This window comes from Anabrus simplex, chromosome 2 (genome assembly GCF_040414725.1).
Source record: "Anabrus simplex isolate iqAnaSimp1 chromosome 2, ASM4041472v1, whole genome shotgun sequence".
Lineage (NCBI taxonomy): Eukaryota > Metazoa > Arthropoda > Insecta > Orthoptera > Tettigoniidae > Anabrus > Anabrus simplex.
This window is the reverse complement of record NC_090266.1, coordinates 174,763,116-174,790,735: the sequence shown is the minus strand read 5'-3', so window position 1 is coordinate 174,790,735 and position 27,620 is coordinate 174,763,116. Positions and strand designations below refer to the sequence as shown.

Here is a 27,620-nt window from a genome sequence, read left to right as displayed (position 1 = left end):
ATTTTATTTACCAAAGAAATAGGTCTCCCAGGCAAATTCTTACCGATAACAGACAGTTATAATCACATTAAGTACAATTTTAATTATTTATCGTGGACTAAGGGGATGTGCATAAGACCTATAAAATAAGTTGCTTTTTATGCTTAAATGGTTTTAAGCAGGTGATTTCACAGTGCTAGTAGTAAATAGGGATGGTAAAAATAGTTGGTTCATTCAGAGAGGCTTGTAGATTGAACAATGAAAGGAATAACACCAATAATGAATGACTGAATGAATGAATGAATGGAGTATATGTATGGATCACAAGAAAGTTTTTCTTACTCACCAGCCTGTGATTTAATGTTTGCAGCAATGGTGTCCAGATCAACACCGGAAGCTCCACTCCACACTGGAGGCTACAATTGACAGTCAAAATTAAATAGAATTCATGAATGAAAGGAATTAAGATATTAAACAAGAAATAAATTGTACAATACTGTAAATTAAATTTTTCTTTACTTATTTATTAAGTTCAGCCAAACTCTTACCGATACTCAACATTTATACAACACAATAACTCTGAAGCTTTCCTGTCAATTATTACTATAAAATTCCGAAAGATACTCCAGTATAAAATCTCCACGATGTGTGTTATAATGATAAGTTACAAGCACAAAACCAAAACACTAACCACTATTTTAAATGACCACCTTTAGAAAGCACACAATTTTTTTTAAGTTTCTGTGGCCACCCATGAATCATAATACACACAATATCTAAGGGAAATTCACTGTCACTTTCACGAGAAAGTGCCTCTGACTGATAACACTGGGGTGTGTCTTCTTTTTTAGATAAATGTTCTGAAGAAGAAACCAAAATGTGTATAGAGAGGGATGACACCAAAACAAGCAGATGGACAATGAGGACAAAAAAAATAAGTCTAGAACAATCATTCTGAACCACAGCTGGATTGTTTGAGCTTTGGGAGCAAGTGATGAATCCTGTTGAATCCTAGGCCATGAAGATGGGTATGTTCAGATCCTTGACCACCATCTTCAGTACAATCTGTCTAATGTTTCCACCAAACTTCATGTAAACGGAGCTCACAAGTGCTGGCATAGTTCACCACTTACCACAACAAGACTGAAGCAGTGATGGCCCCTTTGAACTTTTTGAACCTTAACACATGAGAAAATTACATTTAAAATTTTTTTTAATTAGCCATTAATGGGTTTCCGTTGACAATGCTGTGCAGACACTGCTTTCAAAGTCTGCAATGATCAGCTGGACTGAGTAATATTTTTACGTGCTCATGAGACGACTAGCCCTCTGTAGCCCCCCCCCCCTATGGTACTTCCTGGATGGTACAAGTCAGTCAGGCCGGGATGCTCCCACCCAGCCTGAGGACATGTGATGGCCTCTACTTGTATTGTGCTTTTATTCCAATGTCTCCATGGACTTTCTGGAAGGTGAAACAAGAATGTTCTAAACCTGGAAGCACCCCAAAGATACTAGAACTTCACCATCAGGTATATAAAAGCAGGCTTGCCTCAAACAGGAGTAGTGTTGACAGTTGCGCTGAGCAGTGTGTTGGAGTGTTGTGCATTAGTGGAGTTGGTGATGTGTTATTGTCTCGTTGAGTGATATTTATTGAGTAGTTCAGTGTGTAGGACAGTGATGTGAGTTGACTGTGCAAGTTTTTGGTCTTGTCTGGAGTCAAGCCAAGTGAACAGCAGTGGCGTGTTGTGATAGTCAACTGACCTGTGTTCGAACCTGTCTGCATGCTCCTGAGTGAAAGGACTAGTGCATGCAAAGCCAGGTGAAACGTGAGACTTGTCAATCAATGTTACAGAAAGATCACCCATTCCAAGTAAATACCAGCCAGCTGGAGACCCAATGTGAGGACAAGAGACTTTTGTAAACAGCCACTAATTATAGTGAAGTGTTGTCATTCATTGTCAAGTATAATAATGTGTGTGCATGTCATCCTAGATTAAATTAGTCCAATGAAACAGTCAATGATTTATTCTTAACATTATACAACCTCCTTATTCACCAACATCTCCACTTCAAGAAGTGCTAAACAGCCACATGATCTCCATTATTGCCCAGCTCAACAAGCAAGTTCTGTTACATGTTCATAATACAGCCACTAAATTTATGACATTTAGCTGCTATCACTTACGACTGACTTATGTATATCTTTTAAAGTGGCATATTGATTTTTGATTAAATACTGTACTGTATGTGTTAAGATGGGTTTAAATAATATAACTGACTGAGATCAGATGACATATTCATTTATTATATTTGACAGGTGATAGGAACTGTGCAACTCTATGTATTTAGGGATGAGTACTTGGGTTAATCTATGACTCGTAAAGAAAGTTTGTTTGCTGCAAGGGGGAGTTGCAATGATCCCTTGGGTTACACAAGCTAGCTCTGCAAACCTAGGGTGTGGCTGGGCTTACAAGTATAAGAGGAGGAAAATACAATCAGGAAGTGACTTCTTATAATGGACCAGCGAACAAGCGAGGTTGTGACGTTGCTCAAACAATATACTTTCTTTTCAAAACAGTGTAATTAATGTGAGAAAGTGAACATGTCTAAAACCTATTAACACATTGAAACAGACTCACCATATCGCCACCAAATACCATAAAATTCTTGGCTATCATGCAGATAATTGTTCTTGCATTGCCATCCAACCAAACTCTGGGCCCTACACCTCAAATGTAACCTGAACCTGTACGCCAACATTGGCTGACGTCATCGCCCACAAAACTCTGCACGTCTCCCTGCTTCTAGCATGTTCCTTCAACTGCTCGAAATTCGTGTCATACCTTTCCTCATGCCCCTTTTCTCTCCAACACACATATTGAACCCATTACCCTAAATGGTCAAAGACGTAGCATAAGGAGCCATGGTATTTGCATGCACAAGAGGTTTGAGACTCCATTTGTTATTTTAGAGCAAACTGGAATTGATATTTCAGATCCTCGCATGTTGATTTCTTGTGATCCAAATTGTCAGTCTCCGAGTTGAAAAGATTGGAGAGCATTCGGAACCCTTCGGGCATCAATAATATTTAATTCCTTGTAAATGAGAAAACCCAGATATTTTAGGCATGTGTTACAGACATAATTACCAGACAATTTCCGAGATTATAATGCAAATTTTCAGCCAAAAAAAGCCCAGAATGTCAGGAAAAAAACACCAGGTGTTCAAACACACATAACAATGCTGATGCAATCTTGGAGCTGCGGGAAAATTAGCACGTGACTTTTTGCTATTACATCTATTTGGTGCAAAGGGAAAATATGGGAATGTCAACTTTGAGATGGTCACATTTTTAGGAATACAAGGAGCTAAAAATCTATGTGAGAAAGCCAGTGGGATAGAAAAAGATGCTATGTGGTGCGATCTTACGACAATGGTGATAGCGTCACCTCCAAATTTATAAATACCCCTTTCCAACCTCAGCTACTCACTCATTCCTGGTTGGTCATCGAGGCTTGATCTGTGACTATAGCAAAGGTTTTGGTTCCACCTAATCAATACCAATTTACTTTACAAACTATTGTGTTATATACATATTTGTACAAATGGACTAGTTTCAACCCGACAGTTGGGTCATCATCAGCCATTTAACATAATCTTAAATGCAATCGGAAATACATGTAATATGATGTTATATACATTCTAAAACATTTCTGGTGGCCAACTGTAATCATGATAGCATATCCAAAACACATCTGAGAATCAAATTGGTAAAACACAAGCCATTAAACGTGACTTCAAACACTGAATTGGAAATACACGTTGCAATATGTATGTTCTAAAACACTTTCTAACAGCAAATGTTTTAAAGTTAGCACATTGTTTTATATGTCTTCCTAACATATCTGAGAATCAGATTGGTTACACAGTAGCATAAAATAAAATGAAGATGGTTTTCCATTGTTTCCCATTTTCACACCCAGCAAATGCTGGGGCTGTACCTGAAGACCATGGTCGCTTCCTTACCACTTCTAACAATTTCCTATCCCATCATCGCCGTAAGACCTACCTGTGTCGGTGCAACGTAAAGAAAATTGTAGGAAAAACAACAACTTTTAAGCACTTTATTGTAGTGAAGAGCGAGAGAAAGAGAAGGAAAATCAGCTCAACTGGACAACGCCACACTGACTACTTATGACCTTGAGACCTGCAATGTTGTGTCCCGTATCATAAGAGTTATTGTATAGTGAAATATATAGTGTAACAGCATTTAGTATATGCCAGTAATCTTCTAGACTCACTTTGGGACAACAGTCTGTATGTTGTTGAGTGAGCTCAAGTTGAGATTGTTAAATTCCAAAAGAAGAAGTCAGCTCTCGTATGTGTGCTAGCATACAGGAAAGAAGGAGGAAGGTGTTCAAGTCATAGAGGTGGAATGAGATGCCAAGCTAGAGAGCTGTACCCACATGATATAATACTACTAGACAAATCGAGTCTCACTTAGTAATGAGGAAAGTGGGCCTGTTAAAATGGTGAATTAAAAGATATCCGCCGGGTGAGTTGGCCATGCGGAGGGGCACGCAGCTGTGAACTTGCATCCGGGAGATTTAAAAAAAAAAAAAAAAAAAAAAAAAAAGAGAGAGAGAGACATCCAGGCGTTTAAAACCGAAGTATATGGGAGAAGTGTATACATTGTTAGGAAGGCTGTTCTGGTTGGATTTTGTTCATTGTTCAATTATGCATGAGCTCTGCTGTATCTTGATTCATTTTCACGTAGTATACTACCATCATGGGAGAATACATAAATACTTGTAATGATTCACCACTTCCAGTGTTGTATTCCTGACCTGACATTCAATCCTCTTAGGTTTCTTCCCTACTAACATTGCTTTAATCTTGGAAATGCTAATTTGTATATCATACTCACTGTACCTCTTTCCAAGCTCCAAGATATCTGACTGCAAACTTTCAGCAGTCTGCTATTAAGACCAAATCATTGGCATAAGTCAAACTCTTTAACACATTTCCAAACAAACTGAATTTCTCCCTATCATTTTACACCATTCAGTAAATAAGGTAAGGGTGTGTTCTGCCCGAAGCCAGGTCCGAACCTCCGCAGAGGTGTGCCTCAGCCGGAGTTTATGTGCGGTAGGGTGGCCAGTTCCTTTCTGCTCCTCCATTCCCTTACCCCCCCACCAACAGCGCGTGGCAACCCATCCACTTCTCGACCATGCCCAATGTTGCTTAACTTCAGAGATCTCATGGGACCCGGTGTTTCAACACGGCTACGGCTGTTGGCATTCAGTAAATGAGGCACTCAAATTCAAAACCTGGCATATCCACATTTTCTGAAAATGAGTTATACATATAAATGGAATCTCTGCATCTTTAGACATGTCAGTAAGCAGTAAACACCAACAATTCCTTAGGATTAGGGAGCATGGAAATCACACATAAAATTGAAACCATGACAATTCCTCATGGTGCTGAAATGCAAACAGCTTCATTTTCATCACCCAATTGTAGTCATGAAAAAAAATGTAGGGGTAAAAAAGTTTGAGTTTGAATCTGAACGCCTCCACTGATCTATGCATGCTATGAACATCGAAGGTGAAAGATTATAGCATTACCTAACCTCTGTAACTACTATAAATCAAGGAGTCATGCCACCATCAATACTCACTGTGGCACGACTATCAAAATAAATACACTTGATTGCCTCTAATAACCTATTCCTAATCCCTCAATTCCCTAGTACGGTTAACATGTTTTCCCTAGGTACTCTGTCATAAGCCTTTTCTAGATCTATAAAATATAACTATCAATTCTTCTTGCCACATTCATCAATTACCTTATGCATACTGAAAATCTGGTCCTGACAAGTCACTCTATGGCCTGAAACAACACTGGTTTCCATCTAACTTACTCTCCACCACTGATCACACTCTCCTTTCCAAAATGCCTGAGAACACCTTGCCTGGTATACTGATCATTGTAATACCTGGATAGTTATTGCAGTACTTTGTTTCCTTACGTATTAATAGGCGCAATTACAGTTTTTGTCCAATCAGAAAGAAACTTACATTCCATGCTAATCCTAATATTCTATGAAGTTATCATCTGTTCCTGTTGCTTTAAGAAAATGTAGTTTATTTACTATCCTTTCCCCTTCCTCATGTGTAATTTCACTGTAATCATTTTTCTCCTCTCCGTGAACTAAGTCATTCAGGATATCATCTTCAGAATATTCCTTTCATCTGTCCAGGGATTCCCTATACTCTTCGTTGTACAATTTAAATATCCCTAGTATTACTTAGGTCCTATCTTACTCTCATTTTCCAAATGTGTTCTATCTTGAGGTCAATGACACATTATACAACACTGTCATCAATAAAATAAATTACACATAATATCTTGAAAAACATGTCTAAACTGTTCAATCATTTATCCCTACTATGTCCTTTAGTAAAAACCTTGCAAAATTAAAATTCACAAGATAATGAATAAAATCCTATTAAATCAGTCACTATATGCCAAAATGATTGAAGGGCTGCTCTTTTCTTGAACAAACTTCTCCTTTCCTGAAATCCTGTTCCTTATTTTCCACTGCCAAGGTTGTAAGATCTTTCATATAAAATTGGAATTTCTCCTATTAATCACATGCGACCATGCGAGCCATAACCGTCAAGTTGTTCTCGCACCAGTTTCAGCTGGTATTCAAAATTTGTTAAATTAAAACAAAAATTTTGCTTGTCTAAACCAAAACAAACATGTCCTTGCTCCAGTACTTACTTCCATTGTTTCATGTTTGAGCCTTGAGGGTTAACATACAGCTGAAAGGGTTTGTAATGCTTCATTCTGATTCATTCACAAGGTATATTGGGATACGCTCAACATTTCATCACTAAAATCGCCAATATAATAAGAAGAGTCACACAAAAAATTATAGCGTTTTTCTCAGTAGTGCAGGTTATTAGTCATCGTGCTTCTATTTCCAAATTTACAGGCTCGATCCTGGTTGAGGTTGGTAGCATACGAAGGTGTTTAAATGTGATAACCAGAGACGGGAATTTGCCTATTTTACTCCTGTGTTCAGAAACATAGGCTTTTGAGATATAAATCCATTTTAGGGTGTTTTAAGCTATATTTCGTTGGTTTTACTGTGCCTATAAATGCCTATTTCAGGGGTTTGTGCCTATTTGGAGTATAATTGCCTATTTGATGCCTTTTGACTGAACTTTTAAAAAGCTAATCTGCTCGACAGAATTATCTTCTCTTTTCTCAATATCTGTTTACCCCATGAACAAAAATGGGAATTCTCAGAAGTCACCAGAAATAGGACTAGGGAAATTTCCATCAGGAGAAACAAGGAACAATTAGACCTCTGAGCCTTCAACCCCTCCAACCTCCTTAAGACATATGCAAGAACCAGTCAACGAACTATGTTGCACAACCCATGTGCCCTGTACCTGCCTTTTGATGCGAACTGTTGTACGCGTATGCTTTATGTTCAGAACGTGTTGTAATTTATTGTGAAGTGGAAGAAGAAGAAGAAGTGTGTATGCGGTAATGCCCAAAGAAATATTGTCGAAGTTCTACTGGCTGAAGCAGTGGATCACACGGGATCCCAATTTCACTACGGATGGAAGGGCAGTCTGTCAAGCTTGCTGTAAGGTGGCAAGTTCGTTTGTTCCTTTTATCTTTTTTGTGATTGAGAACTATTATCGCACTTCACTGTAGCATATATAGGCCTATTAATTTATGTATTGTGGCAAGTTGTTTTGTTGAAATGCTGTATTAGTCGTGAACTTTCAATAATTTATATTGCTAAAATGTAAATAATCATTAAATTACTGAACGAGGCGTTAGAACGCCAGTGGTCTTTTGTCACAAAATGGATGAAAATTAAATCTGTATTTTGAACTGTGATTCATTTCCTGTGAAAATAGAGATTTGCAACTGAAATGCAATTTTTAACACTCCGTTTAAAAAATCATGAATTCTATTACACTTCCGCTAAGCCTTTGCGAAACACAGGTTGCAGATCCAATGTAGCCTGGCTAGGACGATGCCATAGCGTGTTTTACACAGTCGCCAAGACTATTTTTACAAGACCAGGCCAGCGAAAAGACCATTGGCCTGGATTGGTGAGGTCCGGTTAGTAACCGCTGTGCTTGGGGGGGGGGGGAAGAGGGGAGCAAAGAGAGTCTGAGGGACGTAAGCTCCCAGGTTAACAAGCCTCTAGCATCCCCTCTAGAGTCTTGCTAAATTGTGACAAAAAATAAAGTTATGGGCGCATGTCACAACAATTTCAAATTACGCGGTTTTTAATTTTCAACACGGGTGGCGGCCTTGTGGGCACACACGATGCAGGATCTATTGCAGGCAACAGAAAATAGTCTTATGAGAGCTGACCCGGCTGACCAAAGCTGGCGAATAGAAACAAATAAAATGTTCACAAACCTGAGATTTATAGTGCCTCTATTTTCATTCTTCCATATAAGCAAAAATACTGCTAAGTGGGTCCTTGGCAAGCATAAAGAACGGAACTCTCCTCTACGCTACTCTGGTATTGTTTCAAGTCTTTTCATTATATTTTTCGCACAGTGAACTCGACATGATGCTACCAAATTATAACTGAAAATCCTTGAGGACATATTTCCATGTAAATTACTAATTCCCTTGTTCCTACTTTAAATTTTTGTACTCCTAGAAACATCATCTCTAACAGTCTTTATTTTATGAAACTAATGCATGATATATATTAAGTATTATTGCCAATTAGCCTAACTGTAAAAATTTAAGATATAGGGACAATGTAATTTATGTCAATTTTATTATATTTCGGATGAAATTTTATTATATTTCAGATGAAATGTGAGAAAAATACCAGAGAGGTGAACTTAGAAATACTGCGATACATTTGATACGAGTACAGAAATCTGTAACAAAGCAGCCTTTCTACCAATCCACTTTGGGCAGCGACCAACAACCATTTTCTTCAGACATTTGCACTGCAATGTTGGGAGATAATATGCTCCTGCATAAACTGGAGCATCTTCAAATTTCAACAAGCTGCCGGGAGCAATCACCAAGTTGGAGAAGAGTGGCATGCCCGTGATTGAGTCATTTAAGATTGTGGAAGAAGTCAGGGGAAGTTTTGATCAAACCTCTGGGAAGGCAGCCGTTGTCAGCGAAATAAAACCAGATGAAGTGACTTCATTGAAGTTTTGTCCAATCACTTCATGTGATATTGAGAGACCTTTCTCTCAGAACAAAAACATTATGCATGAGAGGAGAACAATATTATTACCGGAAAACATTGAAACATTGCTTGTAAATTCCTTTTATAGTAATTGAGTGTGTCATTAAATTATAAGTAATTTTTTCATGCCTATTTTGTTGCCTATTTTACAAGTTAGTGCCTATTTAAGATCCTACATGCCTGCCTATTTTAACTGTTTTTAGTGCCTGTAATTCTCGTCTCTAGTGATAACTCCACGTCATTGGCTTCTGGTATGTTACCTCAATGACATATATTCACAGCTCCCAACCATGTGATAGTGCGCAGGAAACAACGTAAAACACACAGCTGAGAGTCTTGTGAAGCTTGATTTGAGCACATATTTCAGGTGTGCTGCCAAGAGACATCATAACGTGTTACATACCATTCGGAAGAGGAAGAACTGCTCTTTCTTGCAAGTAAAACTGTGTTTAGTCACCCTTACTGATTCACATTCTATTCAACATTGAGTGTGGATCCCCGGTGCGCCTGTCTCTATCCATGCTGATATTAGTAATCATAGAAGGCAGGTGTTAGCAAACGGTGATATTTCTGAAATTCTGAATAGAAGTGAGAGTGAAAGCGGATGAGAAGGGACATTGTGAAAAATGTTTGGTGATAGTAGTAACAGTTGCAAATCCGAGAAAAGCGGCAGTGAATCAGAAAATTCTGAAAAGTGATGAATGCATGTAGGGCGGCTGGATTAGAGTAGAAAAACAAAAACGAACAGCAGAAATAAGGGGGTAGGGAGGGGGAAGTGGAGGAGGTGGCAACCTCAAATATTTTCATTTCCAGGGACTAGTTCCAATATTGCCTGAGCAATTCTGTGACCCATAAAAGTATTTTATTTTGCTGATATGAATACAATAAATGCTTTGTGGCTTTGCACATTCCAGACTACTTCAAAGTTTCCACACCATAAACTCTACCAAAATGCCAACAAGATAGGATTGATGTTTAAGTTCGTAAATATAAATAGTCCCCACAAGACCTACATGTCGGTGCGATGTAAAGCAAAATTGTAAACAAAAATTTAAAAAATAAATTTAAGTCCATGTGAGAACCTTCAAATAGCTGTACCTAATTAAGTTCGTATGGGAACCAACGAATAGCCATAACATGCGTAAATTAAATACTAATTCTGGACATAGGGCTATAAAGTTGGTATGCCAATGGGTTAAAGAAATTCTGTGGTACAAAATGTTAATACCCCAATGCCTCATTAAACAAATGACAGCTCACACACAAGCCTAATACTGAACAGAAGTAGCAATCCTGAAACATGAAACGATCTTCAAATTCCTAATGTATAAGAAAATAGAGAAAAGTATAAAAGTGAAATTAAAAATTGCTATCTAACATACTTTCACAACACAGATCAACTAATAAGAAGAACATGAACTCACCTGATGATTTGCAGGACTTTTTGTACTGCTTATTTCCCCTACAACACAAAAGGCATCATTAAAAACAACTTCATAGTATCTTAATGAACAGTAAAAGTTCTTTTTTTTCTTTCTTTTTTTTACCTTGTTGAGTTGAGTTCCAGACAGAAAGTGGAGCCACAGGAGTTCCATCACTGGTTTCAATTAAACTGTGACGAAGTAAAACAACACTGGCATGGCGTCGAACACGAGGTGGAACCGTTGGACCAGATCCACACAGAGCTAGGTCATCCCGAGACCCTTGACGCAACTGAACACCAGCAACCAATCCTGCCATCCATAACACCAAGTTCATAAAAATTACAACATAACTGAAATTGATTTAATTAAAGAAACCAGAAAATTCATCTAGTTACACTAAAATCCCACATTTATAGTCTGTGTCAAATGGGAAGCTGTTTCCATTGCAGTTGTTATTATGAAATAAAATATTTTGGCCTGGTGCAAGTGACATTTAATGCAGTGCAATTTTCTGCAGAACACATTGAGTGGGTGGAATGACACAACAACGTAACAGCTGCTTGGCTGGACAATTCTGAGTAGCCCACTAGATCAAAACACTGCCCATTTGAAAGAGACTATGCAGTAAGGGGGCTGTCATATTAGATTGAGCGAACGACTGCGATCAACCGACTGAAGAATTAAAACCTACAGAGGCAGTGATACCAGTCACACAGTATTGATAGCCAGCCGTCAACTATAACCGATGAAGATCGACTGGTTTGTGAAAACAAGCGTGTCCATTTTCAAGTGGCAGTCCATGGATAACGGCAGACGTAAGATTGTGGTCTGTTGAGGAAATAGACAAATTAACTTGTCTTGTGCACAGGAACAAAGTGCTATATAATCCCAGACTCCCTGGGTTTAGCAATAGGGAGACAGTGGATTTTGTATGGCATTCTATTGCCTTAAGAACTGAGATGAAAAATTTAATTACTATCTTTATTATGGTTATATTATGATTACTATTATCTCAGATTAAATACTGGTAATACAGGGACTTTCACTCAAAAGTGCAGAGAGTAGATGGGCGAGCTGGTGAGACGAGCACATGGCAACTCGCTGAGCTTGCGGCCGGGAGAGCGCATGTATGAATCGCATGTAAATAACAAGCATGTGTAATAACGCATAATCAAAGTAAAATAATTTCTCACCTTGTCACAGAATATGTTGAAAATTTCTTACACCTGCATCTACACATTTCTGGCTTCATCTAAGGAAACGTTCATTCATACGCATTAGTTCATCTACCGAGATAGCCTCAATTTCTCTCGTGATATTTTGTTTGAGTTCATCTACAGTGTGAAAATGGGAGTGTTGGCGGCAGTAACTGCAGACAGGATAATAGGGCCTATAGTTTTTGAAACCACAACCACTGGGCAGAGATATAGGAATGACATTCTCATACCATTTTTTAACATTTGACGGAAGTCTGGATATTTCCAGCAAGACCCGGCAACCACACATGTGGCTAACGAGTCATTAAATTTAATTGAGGAAATTTTTGACAATAGAGTAATTATCGTAATCTATAATCTTCATATCCGTATTGACGAACTACACAATCAGAAATAGGAAAAGACTTCCACATATCAATACTTATTTATTGCACTTATCATGCTACAGTACCGGTTTCGACCCCCTATGTAGGGTCATCTTCAGCTGAACAATACATTCACATATACCGTATATCATGAAGCTATGATTAAGATTACATTGTCTGGTGAATGCCATATGATAACAAGTATTCGCTCACGTCCAAATGGGGCATGTCAAAACAGGAATTGGCGTGTGTGTCACTATGTGTGACAATGCAATTGTATGTCTATAATGATATGCATTAGGTTTTAAAATTAGTTTGTAAAACACTATCTCCACTAAAAACTAACTTATAAGTATGTAAGATAAAAACAATATATGTAGGAACACTTCATGCACATGAACGTTCGTGTCTTGCGTGTTATTCAGTTCATCGGTTGACTTCTGTGTTCAAGTCTTATTTTCGTAGTTGTACACTTGGTTGATGTTTTTGGAGCTTGAATGATATGATTTGCTTGTAAAATTATCACAATATATGTACAAAAGATTTTGTCTTCAAGTATATACATAGAATAAAACAGTGTGCCAGGCGTATGGATACAATTAGGATAAAATATGTATATTCAGCTTTGCTGTGTTGAATCTTGTTGTTTTATGTTAAAATTGAATCATGTTGTCCTGTAACATCCGTAAAATTTGAGTGGCATTGGATTCAAAGTGGTGGGTCCTTTCCCATCTGTAGCTGTGCAGTGGAAGATAAGATTGAGCTGTGAGAGATATTTTATGTTGGAGGAATGTCTAAGGATTGTGTGTGCTAATTTGAATTTCTAATTGTGCAGTTTGTAAATACGGATATGAAGATCATAGATTACGATGCCGTAGCCAACAAGGTAAAACAGAACGCATTATAGAAACTTAAAGATCAAACTAATGAACGCGATTAAGAGCATTGCTTTTCTGAAGGAATGTCTAATAAATGACCCAACACCTAAATTTTTGAGAAAATATAATAATAAATGCAAACACACTATACAAACTCACAATATGCAAAAAAAAAAAAAAATCTGGCTGAAAGAAGAAATAAAATTCTTATACTGTAAAAAACAACATCTCAACAACGAACTGTACCAAATACATTTAAAAGCATCCAATGGGCTAGCACACAGCTAATGGGATGATTTTCAACAGATTACGACAGAAAAATAAAAAACTTAGCCACTAACAAACAGAACACACTAAATAAGAAATTAGAAGTGCTTAAACAACCATCCAAACCAAACCCACAAACCAAAATTCCAAACACGAACTCTCCAACCCTTCCCAACAAAATTACTGAACACACATTCCACCCACCCGTAAAAAATCTCACAAACATGACTTTTAACGAAATGGAAACTGTTATCTTGAGCAAGGGACCCAAGCACAATTGGGGCAACACATCAACCTTCCAGAACATCACAACCACCATCACCGAAATAGAAAACGCCATACAGAAAATCCCACACGAGCTATGAGATGAAGTCAGATACAATATTTTAAAAAAGCTCCCACAATATAGACAAAATTCACTGTAAATTCCAAAACAATAACTCTGCCAATAAAACACACATAAACAAACTCAAAGACAAAATAAAACAGAATAATCTACTCATAACCAAAGCCGACAAAGGCAACATTACTGTTATTATCGACAAAGACCAATACATATCGAAAACTAAAGAATTTTTTCAAGACAACACTTTCCTCATCAAACGTAAAGATCCAACTAATAACATACAAAGAAACTTTGCCTTATTAAAAAATACACACTTTCTTTTAAGTGAAGTAGAATCCTCAAAACTTATAGTAATGAATCCTCAAATACCAACTGCTAAAGCTTATCCCAAAATACATAAAGAACACATACCAATGAGACCTATTATCAACTACAGAGCAAGCCCAACCTATAAACTCTCGCAATTTATCCAAAAATTCCTTAAAAAGCACGACGTATTCTCAGCCAATAAAACAATATGGAATTCAATAGATTTTTGTAATAGAACGAAAGGATTAAAGATTAGACAACACCATACTCTCACATCATTCGACATAATAAACATGTACCCCAACATTCCCACAAAATGAACAATAGAAATCATTGATTCCAATCTAAAAAGTCACAGCACTCTAAGCAGGGCTGTCACATGGTATGTAGGCGCCCAAGGCAAGGCTCAAATCGGCGCCCCCACCCCCGGTAAAACTCGTAATTTTGTTCGTTCTAGTTTTGGTTCGGGGGGATGATACCCTAGCTCTTTAGAGCCACTCCAATATCCACCACCTATGGACCAGACGTGTTGCGGACTGGAAAAACAGGCGGCTATTATAAATAACATCATGGACCACCCACCCTCCACTACATATTTGATATACATATAATAAAATTTGATTTATTTATATACAAAACAGAGTCTTTGATTTTTCATTATTTGCTCTTGTATTCGGTGCTCTTTTTTGTCGTCTATATACAAACTTCAAACATTTAAAGGCATTCGCGTGGCTTTTGCATGAGCAAATGTCAGAAGTTCTCTTAAGTCTAAGTTTTTTTGCAATGACAATTTCTATTGCTAGAATGGCGAGAGAGTTCAGCTTTACCTGTGCCACTGTAGAGTGCAAATAAGTTTTTATAACCTTAAGCTTACTAAAGCTTCGTTCGGCACTAGCAAGTGACACGGGTATTGTTAGTAACACTCTTAATGCAACCCACAAGTTTGTTAACAAATCTTTACTGTTTGTGTTTTTGATCATACACAATACTCCTTTTGGTGTGACTGTGTTCTTTCCATGATCCAAAATCGAACTTACATATAAAAGTTCCAGATACAGTTCAATGCCGTTCATATCAGACACTTTGGTTGTTTTGTCAGTTGAATGTCTTTCAAGGTCCAAAAAATTTTGTTTTAGATCTTACTTTCCTGGAAGTTGAGCTACATTACCCAAAAATCCTCACACTCGTTGGTGTTCTTTCAAAGCAGTTGACCACCTCTTAAGTGAGTTCAAAATTTCATCCACTAATGGATAAGAAAATTCTCTCATGAAAGTTTCTTCAGGTGACGATTGCACTTCCTCAGAAGACTCATACAAAAAACAGGTTTGATACCAAATTCAGCAGCTATTCCTTTAGTGGAGATTACTGTGTCCACATAACCATTCTCTCTAAATCTATTTAAAAACTCCAAACACTTATTGAACTTCTCAGAACAGTCACTGATGTCTACCTCGTTCCCTTGAATGCTTTTACTGATCAAATTAACTTCAAAAAGAATGTCATTCAACAAGATCAAGGTTACGGTGAAGGAAAAGTCTTCCATATTATTAGTCAAAGATTGACCTTCAGAGGCTATTTGGGGGTTATCAATTTTGTCGCCTAACTCAACCAATGCATCCCTAACTTCCATGTATTGGTATCTAACAGCCCGAACAACACTTATGCGAGATTCCCAACGCGTTTCACACACTTGCTTTAAAGTAAGTGCTTTAGTATGGTCGCTTATTACACACCAGCGCTTCATTGAACTAGAGAAGATGGTAAAGAGTTGTTGTAAAATACCAAATAAAGATGTAGACTTAACTGATGATTTTGCTCTATCAGCAATTACTAGGTTTAGTCTATGGCACCCACAAGAAATGAACACGGTGAAAGGGAAGTTGGCCAGTACACAGGCTTGAACTCCTTTATGTACACCTGAGATGTTGGCATTGTTATTGTATCCTTCACCACGACAGTATGTCATGTTCAAACCACACTCTTCAATTTTTCTGAATACCAAGTCAGCAAGAGCTTCTCCAGTGGTTTCTCTGACAACTCAATAGGCTATAAAGCTTTCTCTACTTTGATCTTCCCATCATCACCTTCAGTGACGTAGCGAATCGTTAATGAAACTTGCTCCTTGTGACTTATGTGTGGAGTACAATCAAGGATTATGGAAAAATATCTGGCATCCTTCATTTTCGTCAAGATACTTACTCTTGACCAAAATGTGACCTTGATGGGGGATTAAACAATCTACAACAGAAACAATAGACAGAATCAGATTTTCTGAATAAATCAACAATCGTCTTGATTTTTTCTCCATTTTCCAAAACCCTATACCGAAATTGGCTTGAAAAGTGCCTATTTTCGTAAGTTTTTGGGTAATCATGGTCTTCTTTAGAATATTCAGTCGGTCCTTTCAAAACCAACTCATCTTGCTGAATGCGCATAATATGCGCTGACCACTTTGGAGGATCTAAAGTAATCATCGGCACCTGCTCCGATTTGGAAACAAATTCAATTTCAGTTTCAGTGTCCGTTGACAGTTCCATCACTCTTTTATTGCCATTATCACTATCACGATCACTGTGGTCACGATCGCTTGTAACGGTATCATCAGTAGGAAAAAGTACAGGTACTACAAATTTGGTGTCTTTGGCCTCTTGACTGCTACTTTGTGAGGAGGAACTACAGGTAGGTGCAGACATACTGGTCTCAGACGCGGCAACATTTTGTGTTGTATTAGTTTTAAAAAATTAGTTCGTTTTGCCACTTTACTTAATAAAGTCTCATTCACTAACTCACTTTCCTTGTACAACTTTCTCCTTTGTTCACAATAGAGAAATGGGAAAGTTAATATCCACCTTTTCAATACAATATATTACGTGAAGGTTTACATTTAAAACATCACGTTTATTTACATCTGGTACCAGTTTCGACAATGTTTGATGTCATCATCAGCCAGGACAACTATACAAAGATATATTACATTAATCGTGACTCCTACAGTAATATTACATTAATAGTATTGAATATAAACATGAATATAATTAAAAGTATATACATATATAAGTTGACAGTCAGTGCGATAAAAGATTTTTTTATAAGGTGTACACCTTAGATTTTAGTTAAAAAAGGAGAAAGTATTAAAAGTGAAGTATAATAATCAGCTTTTAGTGATATATTTGTCTGCTGAACAGTAGGGTTATGTTTATGAAGGCTTTGTAGCCATGTTTAACATTATAACAGAGTAGACACATGCTTAGTTATGAGTTTTCTACATAAAAGTATGTACAGTAAAATCTAGAAAGTATTCGAATGTAGCTTGAGCTTGGACTTAATACATTGGATGTCACTGCACGCTGATGTTGGCATATAGGATGTCCGTTGGTAGATTCTATGTATAAGTTTTTTGTACTCTAATTTTGTATGTTTATATCATATTAGTGGATAGAGCATTTTGGATTAAGTGCAGTTCTGTTGTGATGATATTGAAGAGATTCTTGTGCTCTGAGTTGCGAGTACATAGGTTGTTCGAGAAAGATCTTGAACCAAGACGGAACCTATAAGAAAATATAATCAGCGAATTTAGAATTACGTAAGCCAGGAATGTATATTATTAATAAAAGAGTAGAAGACTCACCTCGGATGCCAAGCCAGTATTAGATGTGTCAGAGAGGAACCAACGGACTAACTGAAGGTAAAGGCGGATCTGCACGAGTGCAGAGAAGAGCGGAGTTTCTAAGTGGGAGGGGGAGAGGGGAAGGGCGATAGAGGCGGGACTATAATCAGGTGGGCGCGGAGGGCGGTAGGGGTAATACTTGAGCGTGTTATGTATTGTTTTGAAGACTGATTGATTTTTGGGTATTTTTAGATTATTTAAAATTTTAATGAACGTGTCAAACAAGATCGTAGGTTTTTCAGAGAGGTCATTGAGATTATAATTAGGGTTATAGTACTGATCAAGTGATATATAGAATTGTTCTGTTAAATCGAGTGCAGGGCCTTTGTTTATTATTTCGATGATGTCTATGTCTTGGTCTAAGCTTTGAAATTTGTGTTCGTTTTCATTTATATGTTGTCCTACTCCAGAGAATCTTCGGTATTTGATAGCGTTTACATGTTCTGTATATCTAATTTTGAATGATCTACCGGTTTGTCCGAGATAAGTACTGAGGCAGTTGTTACTGTACCGGGTGGTACACCTCCACGCCTCAAATATTGCGCCAGTTGAAACCTCTCTACAGGAGAAAGCCTGAACTTTAACCAACTGTATTAACTCAACGGTTTCTCGGAAGATGTCACTACTGTAAATTTGGTAATCTTGAAGTGTTCTGAACTGTGTCTATTTTGATTTGTGTTTGTTTGCTCCGTATCAAGAAGTTTGAACATTCTCTAACAGATGTCACTACCCAAAACAATGGTAACACACTCTGGTGCAATGGAATGAACTTTCTTGAAGAAATATTGTATTCCTAAGTTTTATTTTTACTAAATTTTGTTCTGTGGTTTGTGGGTTGGCAATATAAATCCTTTCCTTCCGCCAGTTTTGAAATTAGCCAATCATAAATTTCTGTAATTAATTTCCCACCAGTAAGGTGTTTCTTCATCGTCTTGTGTATTAGTTTTTGCTGGTAGCCAATAAAAGTTTGTGGGCGGGTTGTTATCATTCATGAAAGGTCTCGAATGTTCCACGAGGGTATATAAACTGCTGATTTTCTTGTCTCAGTGCCACTTCAGTAACATCTTTCTCAGTGTGCGAATATATAGCAGGGGGCGGGAAGCGCCTCTTTCTTCAAGCAGCAGCTCATCTACAAGGTAATGGCCTGTTAACATCTTCATTTCTTGCTAGCTCAGCAGTCTACTCTCAGGGAGGGTTCGAAACCTTTAATAGGTAACGAATTCCTTTAAAATGTAAATTAACCTTCTGTGTATGTAAAAAACTTCATATCTCTTTTACTGTAAAGCGGGGATAGAGAGTGCTTCACCCTCTCGAACTCCCCTTCATTTTGAAATTGAGGTGACTACGTTTTCATAACCGTTCTTCTCTTCCTTATGCATTAAAGTTTTCTCATACGTGTCACCTCCCTAGCTTGGGATTAGCCCCTGTATATCGGCCTAGAGCCACTTAGGTTTTAAAAAGTGTATTAGGAGTGCAAACTACGCCTCCAGTCAATTTGGTATTTTGGGCCATGTAATTAACCTGTTTCTTTCCTGAGTAGGCCCAGTAGGTTGGGTACATGATACCCCTGTGTAAAGTTGTGCCTGCAGGCAAGCGATTGTAAAGGTCGAGGATGCCTTAAATAGGCGTGAGTAACTAGGAGCCGGTTCGCTCATTTCAAATTAGGTTTTGAGTGCCTCTTGAAGGCCGCAATGTATTTGGTGAGAGCAAGTGCTCTTTGATTTCAGGGGAATTCTGCCCCAGGTGGTCTGGTTGAATATTGGTAAAGTGGAGCTTGGAGCTCATTAATTATTCACCCGGGGCTTGAACCCCAGCAAATGTAATTTTTTTAACTTGTTTTCCTGCTACTTTGTACCTGTTCCTCTGTTGTTGTTATTTGTTGATTTTGAAAAGAAAATATAACCTTTATTAAAGTTTTAAATTAACTTTAATTTTGTAGTTGAGACCTATTCCCGCCTGCACCTTCTTTCACCTCTAACTACCACGGATAACTCCGTAACAGTTACAATGAAATCTATATACACCTGATTTTTCAAATGGGTTGGGAGTGTTGATTGAGTTAGAATTGTGTAGAATGTCTAGGTTTCTATTATCGGTTCTGAAAGAGATGTTGATATTCTGTTTCTTAGATATGTTTGTAATTGGATGGATGTTGTTGTTAAAGGTGAAGGCTGCAAAAGTTTTTGATTTAGTAGTTTCTTTAAGTAGGTTAGATTTTGAGCGATATTTGAACTTGTTAATTATACTTTATATAAAACTCTTGTTGTAGCCGTTATAGAATGCTATCTTCCGTATGGTATTTAATTCTTTATTGAGGTCTGATTTGGACATAGGTATGTTGAAGGCTCGATATACTAGACTATCAGATCAAAAATTAGATGGATGGCTTTTCCGGCGTTTGCTCTATTAACCAGCGTTTCGTCTTAGGTCTGACACTAGACTCTTCAGAGTGGGATGTGTCAGACCCTACCCACTGACGCTGGGGTGTATGCAGGTGATCTTATCAGAAGCTTATTTATGAAGCACAGTCTGATAACTGCATACGGGAGATAAAATTCCACAATGGAATTAATGCCCGCCTAGCAATTTCAAATGGAAATGCTAAGTTCCCATGGAGGGAATTAGATTCTCTATTGATGCTCTATTGGTGGAAAAGAATCTAATTCCCTCCATGGGAAGTAATTATTACTGATTAAAAGCTTCAAAATAGACATGAACTCAGAAATTTCGAGTTGGCTAAGTTGACTGTGGGTGCGTAAGTTTTTAGGAATAATATGCAAGAGTTTTTCTGGTTTGATACTTGTATACATGTTAGTGATTAGGTCTATAGTTTACAATAGGCCGTATGGGGACGTCAGTTTTATGTATTTTAGGCTGAGCTTTTACGGTAGGTAATCCTGGGTTCATGTTTATAAGTTTGCTTTTTTCGCTGTCCGTTAGGAGAAAGGATGTATTTTTCAGAGTCTGTTTTAGCTGCCGTTGGATAGCTTGAGTTGGATCTTGTGTGATTATTGTAAAAGTGCTATCTGTGAAAAAAAAATTTGTTTTGGATACGTATTCTGTTTGGTCCATTATTACAGTAGTATTTCCTTTATCTGCCTTCGTAACGATGGTATGAGTATTTTTTATTTTATTTTTGAGTTGAATGATCTTTTTCCTGTTTTCAAGTTGTGATTTGGTTATGTTCGGAGTAGGTGATATAAAGGTTTTCTTAATTTGTTTATTGGCTTCGTGTCTGAGCTCGTCCTGTATGTCATGAGGCATCTTTCTGATCACCATTTCTGTTTCTATTATTAGTTTTTTAGCAACATTTGATGGATTATAATTAGGCCAATTGTGTTTTGGGCCTTTAGACAGAATAGCGATCTCTTCATCGTTGAACGCTGCATTAGAAAGGTTGATGAATGGGGGATAGAATTCAGTAGGAGAGTGGCTAGCAGTATTCGGGTTGGTCGGGTTCTTGGGTAATTTGTCGGTTGGGGAGGATTTGCTAAGAAGGGTTTGGAACTTGTTTTTTAGGGTGGACTGTTTTTGAGCTAGCGAAATGGATAATTTACTGTAGACTTTCTCTTGGAAGATATTCCATTGGGAGTCTGATAACAGCGTGGCAACTTCGAGGTGGGTTTCATATAACCGGTTGTTTAACACATTGGAGACCGTGTCTTAAGGTGGCATGTGGGCAGGCAGACCGCCATATTTTGAAAGTTTTAAAAAAATTGTAGAAAATAGTAGGTAGGTTGCAATTGTAAGACGTGTATATCATCAAAAAGCTAAAAGTGTCTATTCTACAGATTAAAAAGTTGCATTAAGATCTATTGAATGCTTTTCATATTACACATTTTCCAACGGTATGCCTTTTGCAGCAACAACAAAAAAGTCTGACAGCAAAGTCTTACAAATAATGAGCTTGAGTGCGGAACAGTTTGAAGCATTCAGCGACACAAAGTGCTACAGAACACATTGGATACCACCAGTATGTCTCTTTCCTCGTTACTTTCCCATTTTCCGCTTTTCCTTTATCTGCACGGGCATTGCATGTACATCCAAATCACCAAAAGTACCCGGCGAATGTGAATCAATCCCTGCCTTTGAATTATCATTGCTTGCGTCACTTCGTTCTAAATGAAAATCCAGTCATATGAAGATCGTGAAACATTAGCTAAACAGACTACAAAGTGCAAAATCACACCTGGGTGGAATATGATAGAATAGGTTATAACTACCTTCATCACTAACATGAAGTTCGAAACCAGGATAGAAATCTGAATCATCTACCTCTTCTTCTGAACCACTGTCATCAAAAATCTCTTCTAAAATGTCTACAATTCCACCTTCATGCAATGATCCAATCATTATAGTAGAAATAAAACACAGTCTAAACACTTTGCACGATGTAAACAAAACTCTGAAAGCGCACGCCTTGAACAGCTGGAAGCAAGGTTGGAAGTATGGAGTGTAGAAGCGAATTTGAGCAAAAATAAGCTGCTATAAGTTTGAGAAAACGACAGAGAACACGAACGCACGGTATAGCTGTTATAAAAGTTATTTAAAGTGGTATGTATACTTTCCAAGCGATTCTCGTCCTGGCTGTGTTGACAATATAACAAATAAGCGGGCCCGAGTTAGCCTCGGGCGTGGTCAGTCTGAGCTCTTACCCCACCCCGATACACACTCGGGCTCGGTCTCCAATGTGTTAAGAGTGATTTTTTCTTATGTAGAAATTTTAATTCATTTTTATGCCATAATTTGTTAGTTTTTTGGTGGACTTTATATTGATGGGGTAAAACGTGTTTCTTGTTGTTGTTCTTTAAAACTGACAACTTTTTCGACATAATTCTTGAGTTTTCCACTAATCACTATCACTATGCACTTCACAACATCGTTCAGTATTCATAAAGCTCGTAACGCATGGAAGAATAAACTATTAGCAATTGCCATAAACAGCGACGGTGTGTCTATATCAATGTCACTATAAAACCAAGTAAACAAGACAAGTGTAAACTGTGTCCGACGCGCACTGCGGTTGGGGAGGGGTGTTGATGTCGACTCGCCGGTGCCTATGAGTCACGATCCTACTCCCACCCTCACCACCTGCTACCACAGCGGACAGCGCTGCTCAGTATACACAGTTACTACAGTGCACTATGCATAGAGATAATTTGTGCGCACTCAGCCATGCATCCATTGTATTATTGTATAACACAGAGACCAATACAGTCATCTATCAAATTAGACTACAAACTCATAAAATATGTATTTTTCTACCCACGGTGGCGTCCCCCGATTGCGGCGCCCAAGGCGACCGCCTCGGTCGGCCCACCCACGCAATGGCCCTGACTCTAAGCACCTTAGAAATAGAAGAGTTCATTAAATTACTTGATTTTGTCATTAGTAACAACTACTTTAAATTACATGATACTATTTACCAGCAGCAAGGCTTACCGTTGGGATCTCCCGTCTCTAGTATACTCGCCGAAATTTACATAGACCATTTAGAGCACACATCAATTAGTAAAACAGACAATAAATTTTTTTTGTGTAGATTTGTTGATGACATTTTCTTCATCATCGATAATAGGTCCACAAATGAAAGCAATACATTAGACAAACTCAACACAATAGACCCCCACATAAAATTTACCACAGAAACTGAAAACAATCGCACTCTGAACTACTTGGACACAACGGTAACCAGACATGAAGACCACCTTTCTTACAAAAGACTTAGAAAACCCACACTCACCTCCAACACAATTAAAATAGATTCCATTCACACCAACACACACAAAAGAGCAGCTTACCACAGCATGATACACAGAGCATTTAATATACTGTTAACATAAGAAAATTTAAATAAAGAATTACAACTAATACATGACATAGCTAAAAACAATGGATACAAGAAAGAAATGGTTAACAAAATCATTCACAAAATAAAATCCCAACCTAAAACCAAATTAACAAAAATAGACAAACCCAAGAAAGATTACGCACTATTCACCTTCAATAATGTACACATATACCCCATAACTAACGTTTTTAAAAACATAACTTAAGAATAGCACACAACAGTACCAATATCATACACAACGTCAGGACTATCAACAGCAGCAATAAATACAACCACTCAGGGGTGTACCGTATTAAATGCAATAACTGTGAGACAAGATACGTTGGATGCACTGGTAGGAACATTCTAAGTTACATGTAATTAATCTCATAATAGAACCGTATTGAGGACAATATATTAAAATTATAAAATCCTTTTAATAACAACCACCTACTCAATACAATACATTACTCATTGAATTATAAAATAATCATGAGGTGTCTTAAATAATGGAACATGTTTCGTTCGACATAACGAACATCATCAGCCTTAATTTACAAAGATTAGGTCAGGGCCCTGAGCTGAATGATAAAAATTGTTAAAAGAGTGACAATGCCATAATAAAAAGTAAAATGATAACATTAGACTTGAAATTGTAACAATATGTACAGATTAACAGCAAGTATTTGTAGTGGAATACATTGAACGATGGTAGTCTGTAAAGTTAAAACAAACATGAGGTTGTTAAAGTAAAAAGATATAGATATAGTGGATCTTAAAATATATGTCAATGTGTGAAGCGTGGATTAATTATTGACTATGGAGTTCTTAAATTGAGCAAAACAAAAGTTGAAATAGAGTTTATTGAATAGTACGAGTCAAACTGAACCAGTTAAAAGGCGCATGGCGACAAAACTAAGGTTAAAATGACGTGAACTTCAGTAGTTAGGAATTCTGTAGGAGAGCCAACACAATGCCAGAAGGAAATACAAGCTGAACTAGTCCGTATTTACACGCTAGCAGTAAAATTAATCGTATACAATGTAGGACACCAATGTGGACTCGTTAAAGAGTAACTATAAACTTGAAAGTAGGGAGGGTTCCAGCAAACCAGAGATGGATGGAGCAGATTATGGCACAATTGGAGTTAGAAATCTGGAATGAAAGAAAAGGGAGGAAAAATAAAGTTATGTTATAATGAAAAGAAAAGAGAAAAAAAAATGAAGGAGGAGGCTTACCCTTGGGACTAGTGTGAGGTGTTCGCTAACGTTGGCTGCGTGAATCAAACTGGCGAGTAACCTTATTGCTGCTTCTAGTGTTGTATGTATGTATACGTAGAGGCGGGGAGTGAGTCATGTGAGGAGGAGGGGTGACCGATTCCTTGGGCGGGTCGGGTATTCGTGGAGGGGGTGTCGCATGAGAGGGCAGTAGAGTAGTAGTTGTGTATTATTAACAGTTGTATAATTAAAGATTCTCGTAAAGTTATTATTATTTATATTGAAAAGAGAGAGTAGTTCTGGAATTTTCTCGATTATTGGACTTTTAATTTCTGAAGTATCATTTAAATTTTGATGTCCGTTAAAATGCTGGTCTAGGAAAATGTAAATGTTCTCAAACTCTGTCATAAGTTTACTTTTATTGACGTATTTCAAGATTTGAAGGTCTTTTTCAATTGTAGTAAAACGGTGGCCAGTCTCTTCCATATGGGTGTTCATGGCAGAATACTTTTTATGTTTCGAAGCGTTGTAGTGTTCAAGGTATCTGGTCTAAAAGCTACGTCCAGTCTGTCCGATGTAGGAGAATCCACAATGGGTGCATTTAAGCCTATAGATACCAGAGTTCGAGAATTTATTGTGATTAATGTTAACTATATTTGAATTGAAGAATATATTACGGTTCGTATATCGGGTTCTATAAGCGATATTAATATCGTATTTCTTTAGAGGGTTAGTAACTTGAAATAAGCCTGGATTTGTGTAGGTGAAGGGAGCATATTTCGTTTTTTTAGGCTTGTCCGGAATCAATTTCGTTGCGGTTTTTAATTTTATCTTGTTAATGATTTTATTAATCATTAAGGGGTTATAGCCGTTAATTCTGGCCAAATCCTTAATATAGTTTAGTACTTTTTTGCGATTTTCAGTTGTCAGCGGGATTTTTAATGCTCTATAGACAAGACTGGATGATTTGGAAAATAACAAAATAATCAATAATATTAATGGTCTTCAATTATGGTTAAGGTATGTTGATGACACTTTTGCCATTATAGATACACAGAAAAACGATAGTCACAGTGTGGTAACATCCCTTAATGAGCTTGACAATGATGTCAAATTCACTAAGGAAGACGAGATCAATGGTTCTCTAAACTTTTTGGATTTAAATGTTTCAAGAGAGGATAATAAGTTCATTTTTCAAATATTTAGAAAGCCTTCTTGTGCCCCCATCACTATAAGAAACGATTCCTTACATCCGCAATCTCATAAACAGGCTGCATTTTTTAGTCTTGTCTATAGAGCATTAAAAATCCCGCTGACAACTGAAAATCGCACAAAAGAACTAAACTATATTAAGGATTTGGCCAGAATTAACGGCTATAACCCCTTAATGATTAATAAAATCATTAACAAGATAAAATTAAAAACCGCAACGAAATTGATTCCGGACAAGCCTAAAAAAACGAAATATGCTCCCTTCACCTACACAAATCCAGGCTTATTTCAAGTTACTAACCCTCTAAAGAAATACGATATTAATATCGCTTATAGAACCTGATATACGAACCGTAATATATTCTTCAATTCAAATATAGTTAACATTAATCACAATAAATTCTCGAACTCTGGTATCTATAGGCTTAAATGCACCCATTGTGGATTCTCCTACATCGGACAGACTGGACGTAGCTTTTTGACCAGATACCTTGAACACTACAACGCTTCGAAACATAAAAAGTATTCCGCCATGAGCACCCATATGGAGGAGACTGGCCACCGTTTTACTACAATTGAAAAAGACCTTCAAATCTTGAAATACGTCAATAAAGTAAACTTATGACAGAGTTTGAGAACATTTACATTTTCCTAGACCAGCATTTTAACGGACATCAAAATTTAAATGATACTTCAGAAATTAAAAGTCCAATAATCGAGAAAATTCCAGAACTACTCTCTCTCTTTTCAATATAAATAATAATAACTTTACGAGAATCTTTAATTATACAACTGTTAATAATACAACAACTACTACTCTACTGCCCTCTCATGCGACACCCCCTCCACGAATACCCGACCCGCCCAAGGAATCGGTCACCCCTCCTCCTCACATGACTCACTCCCCGCCTCTACGTATACATACATACAACACTAGAAGCAGCAATAAGGTTACTCGCCAGTTTGATTCACGCAGCCAACGTTAGCGAACACCTCACACTAGTCCCAAGGGTAAGCCTCCTCCTTCATTTTTTTTTCTCTTTTCTTTTCATTATAACATAACTTTATTTTTCCTCCCTTTTCTTTCATTCCAGATTTCTAACTCCAATTGTGCCATAATCTGCTCCATCCATCTCTGGTTTGCTGGAACCCTCCATACTTTCAAGTTTATAGTTACTCTTTAACGAGTCCACATTGGTGTCCTACGTTGTATACGATTAATTTTACTGCTAGCGTGTAAATACGGACTAGTTCAACTTGTATTTCCTTCTGGCATTGTGTTGGCTCTCCTACAGAATTCCTAACTACTGAAGTTCACGTCATTTTAACCTTAGTTTCGTCGCCATGCGCCTTTTAACTGGTTCAGTTTGACTCGTACTATTCAATAAACTCTATTTCAACTTTTGTTTTGCTCAATTTAAGAACTCCATAGTCAATAATTAATCCACGCTTCACGCATTGACATATATTTTAAGATCCACTATATCTATATCTTTTTACTTTAACAACCTCATGTTTGTTTTAACTTTACAGACTACCATCGTTCAATGTATTCCACTACAAATACTTGCTGTTAATCTGTACATATTGTTACAATTTCAAGTCTAATGTTATCATTTTACTTTTTATTATGGCATTGTCACT

General features: G+C 37.4%; 1 protein-coding gene across 1 annotated transcript in view; it reads right to left on the bottom strand.

Annotated features, from left to right (window-relative positions):
- The window catches only part of LOC136863976 (uncharacterized), a 163,382-nt gene that overhangs the window by 29,129 nt on the left and 106,633 nt on the right, over positions 1-27,620 (bottom strand). The window contains exons 8-10 of the mRNA XM_067140446.2: positions 10,792-10,977; positions 10,669-10,706; positions 326-395 (exon numbers count right to left, since the gene is read on the bottom strand). Of these exons, the coding sequence (XP_066996547.2) occupies positions 326-395; positions 10,669-10,706; positions 10,792-10,977 (294 nt within the window). The remainder of the gene's footprint in view (positions 1-325; positions 396-10,668; positions 10,707-10,791; positions 10,978-27,620) is intronic.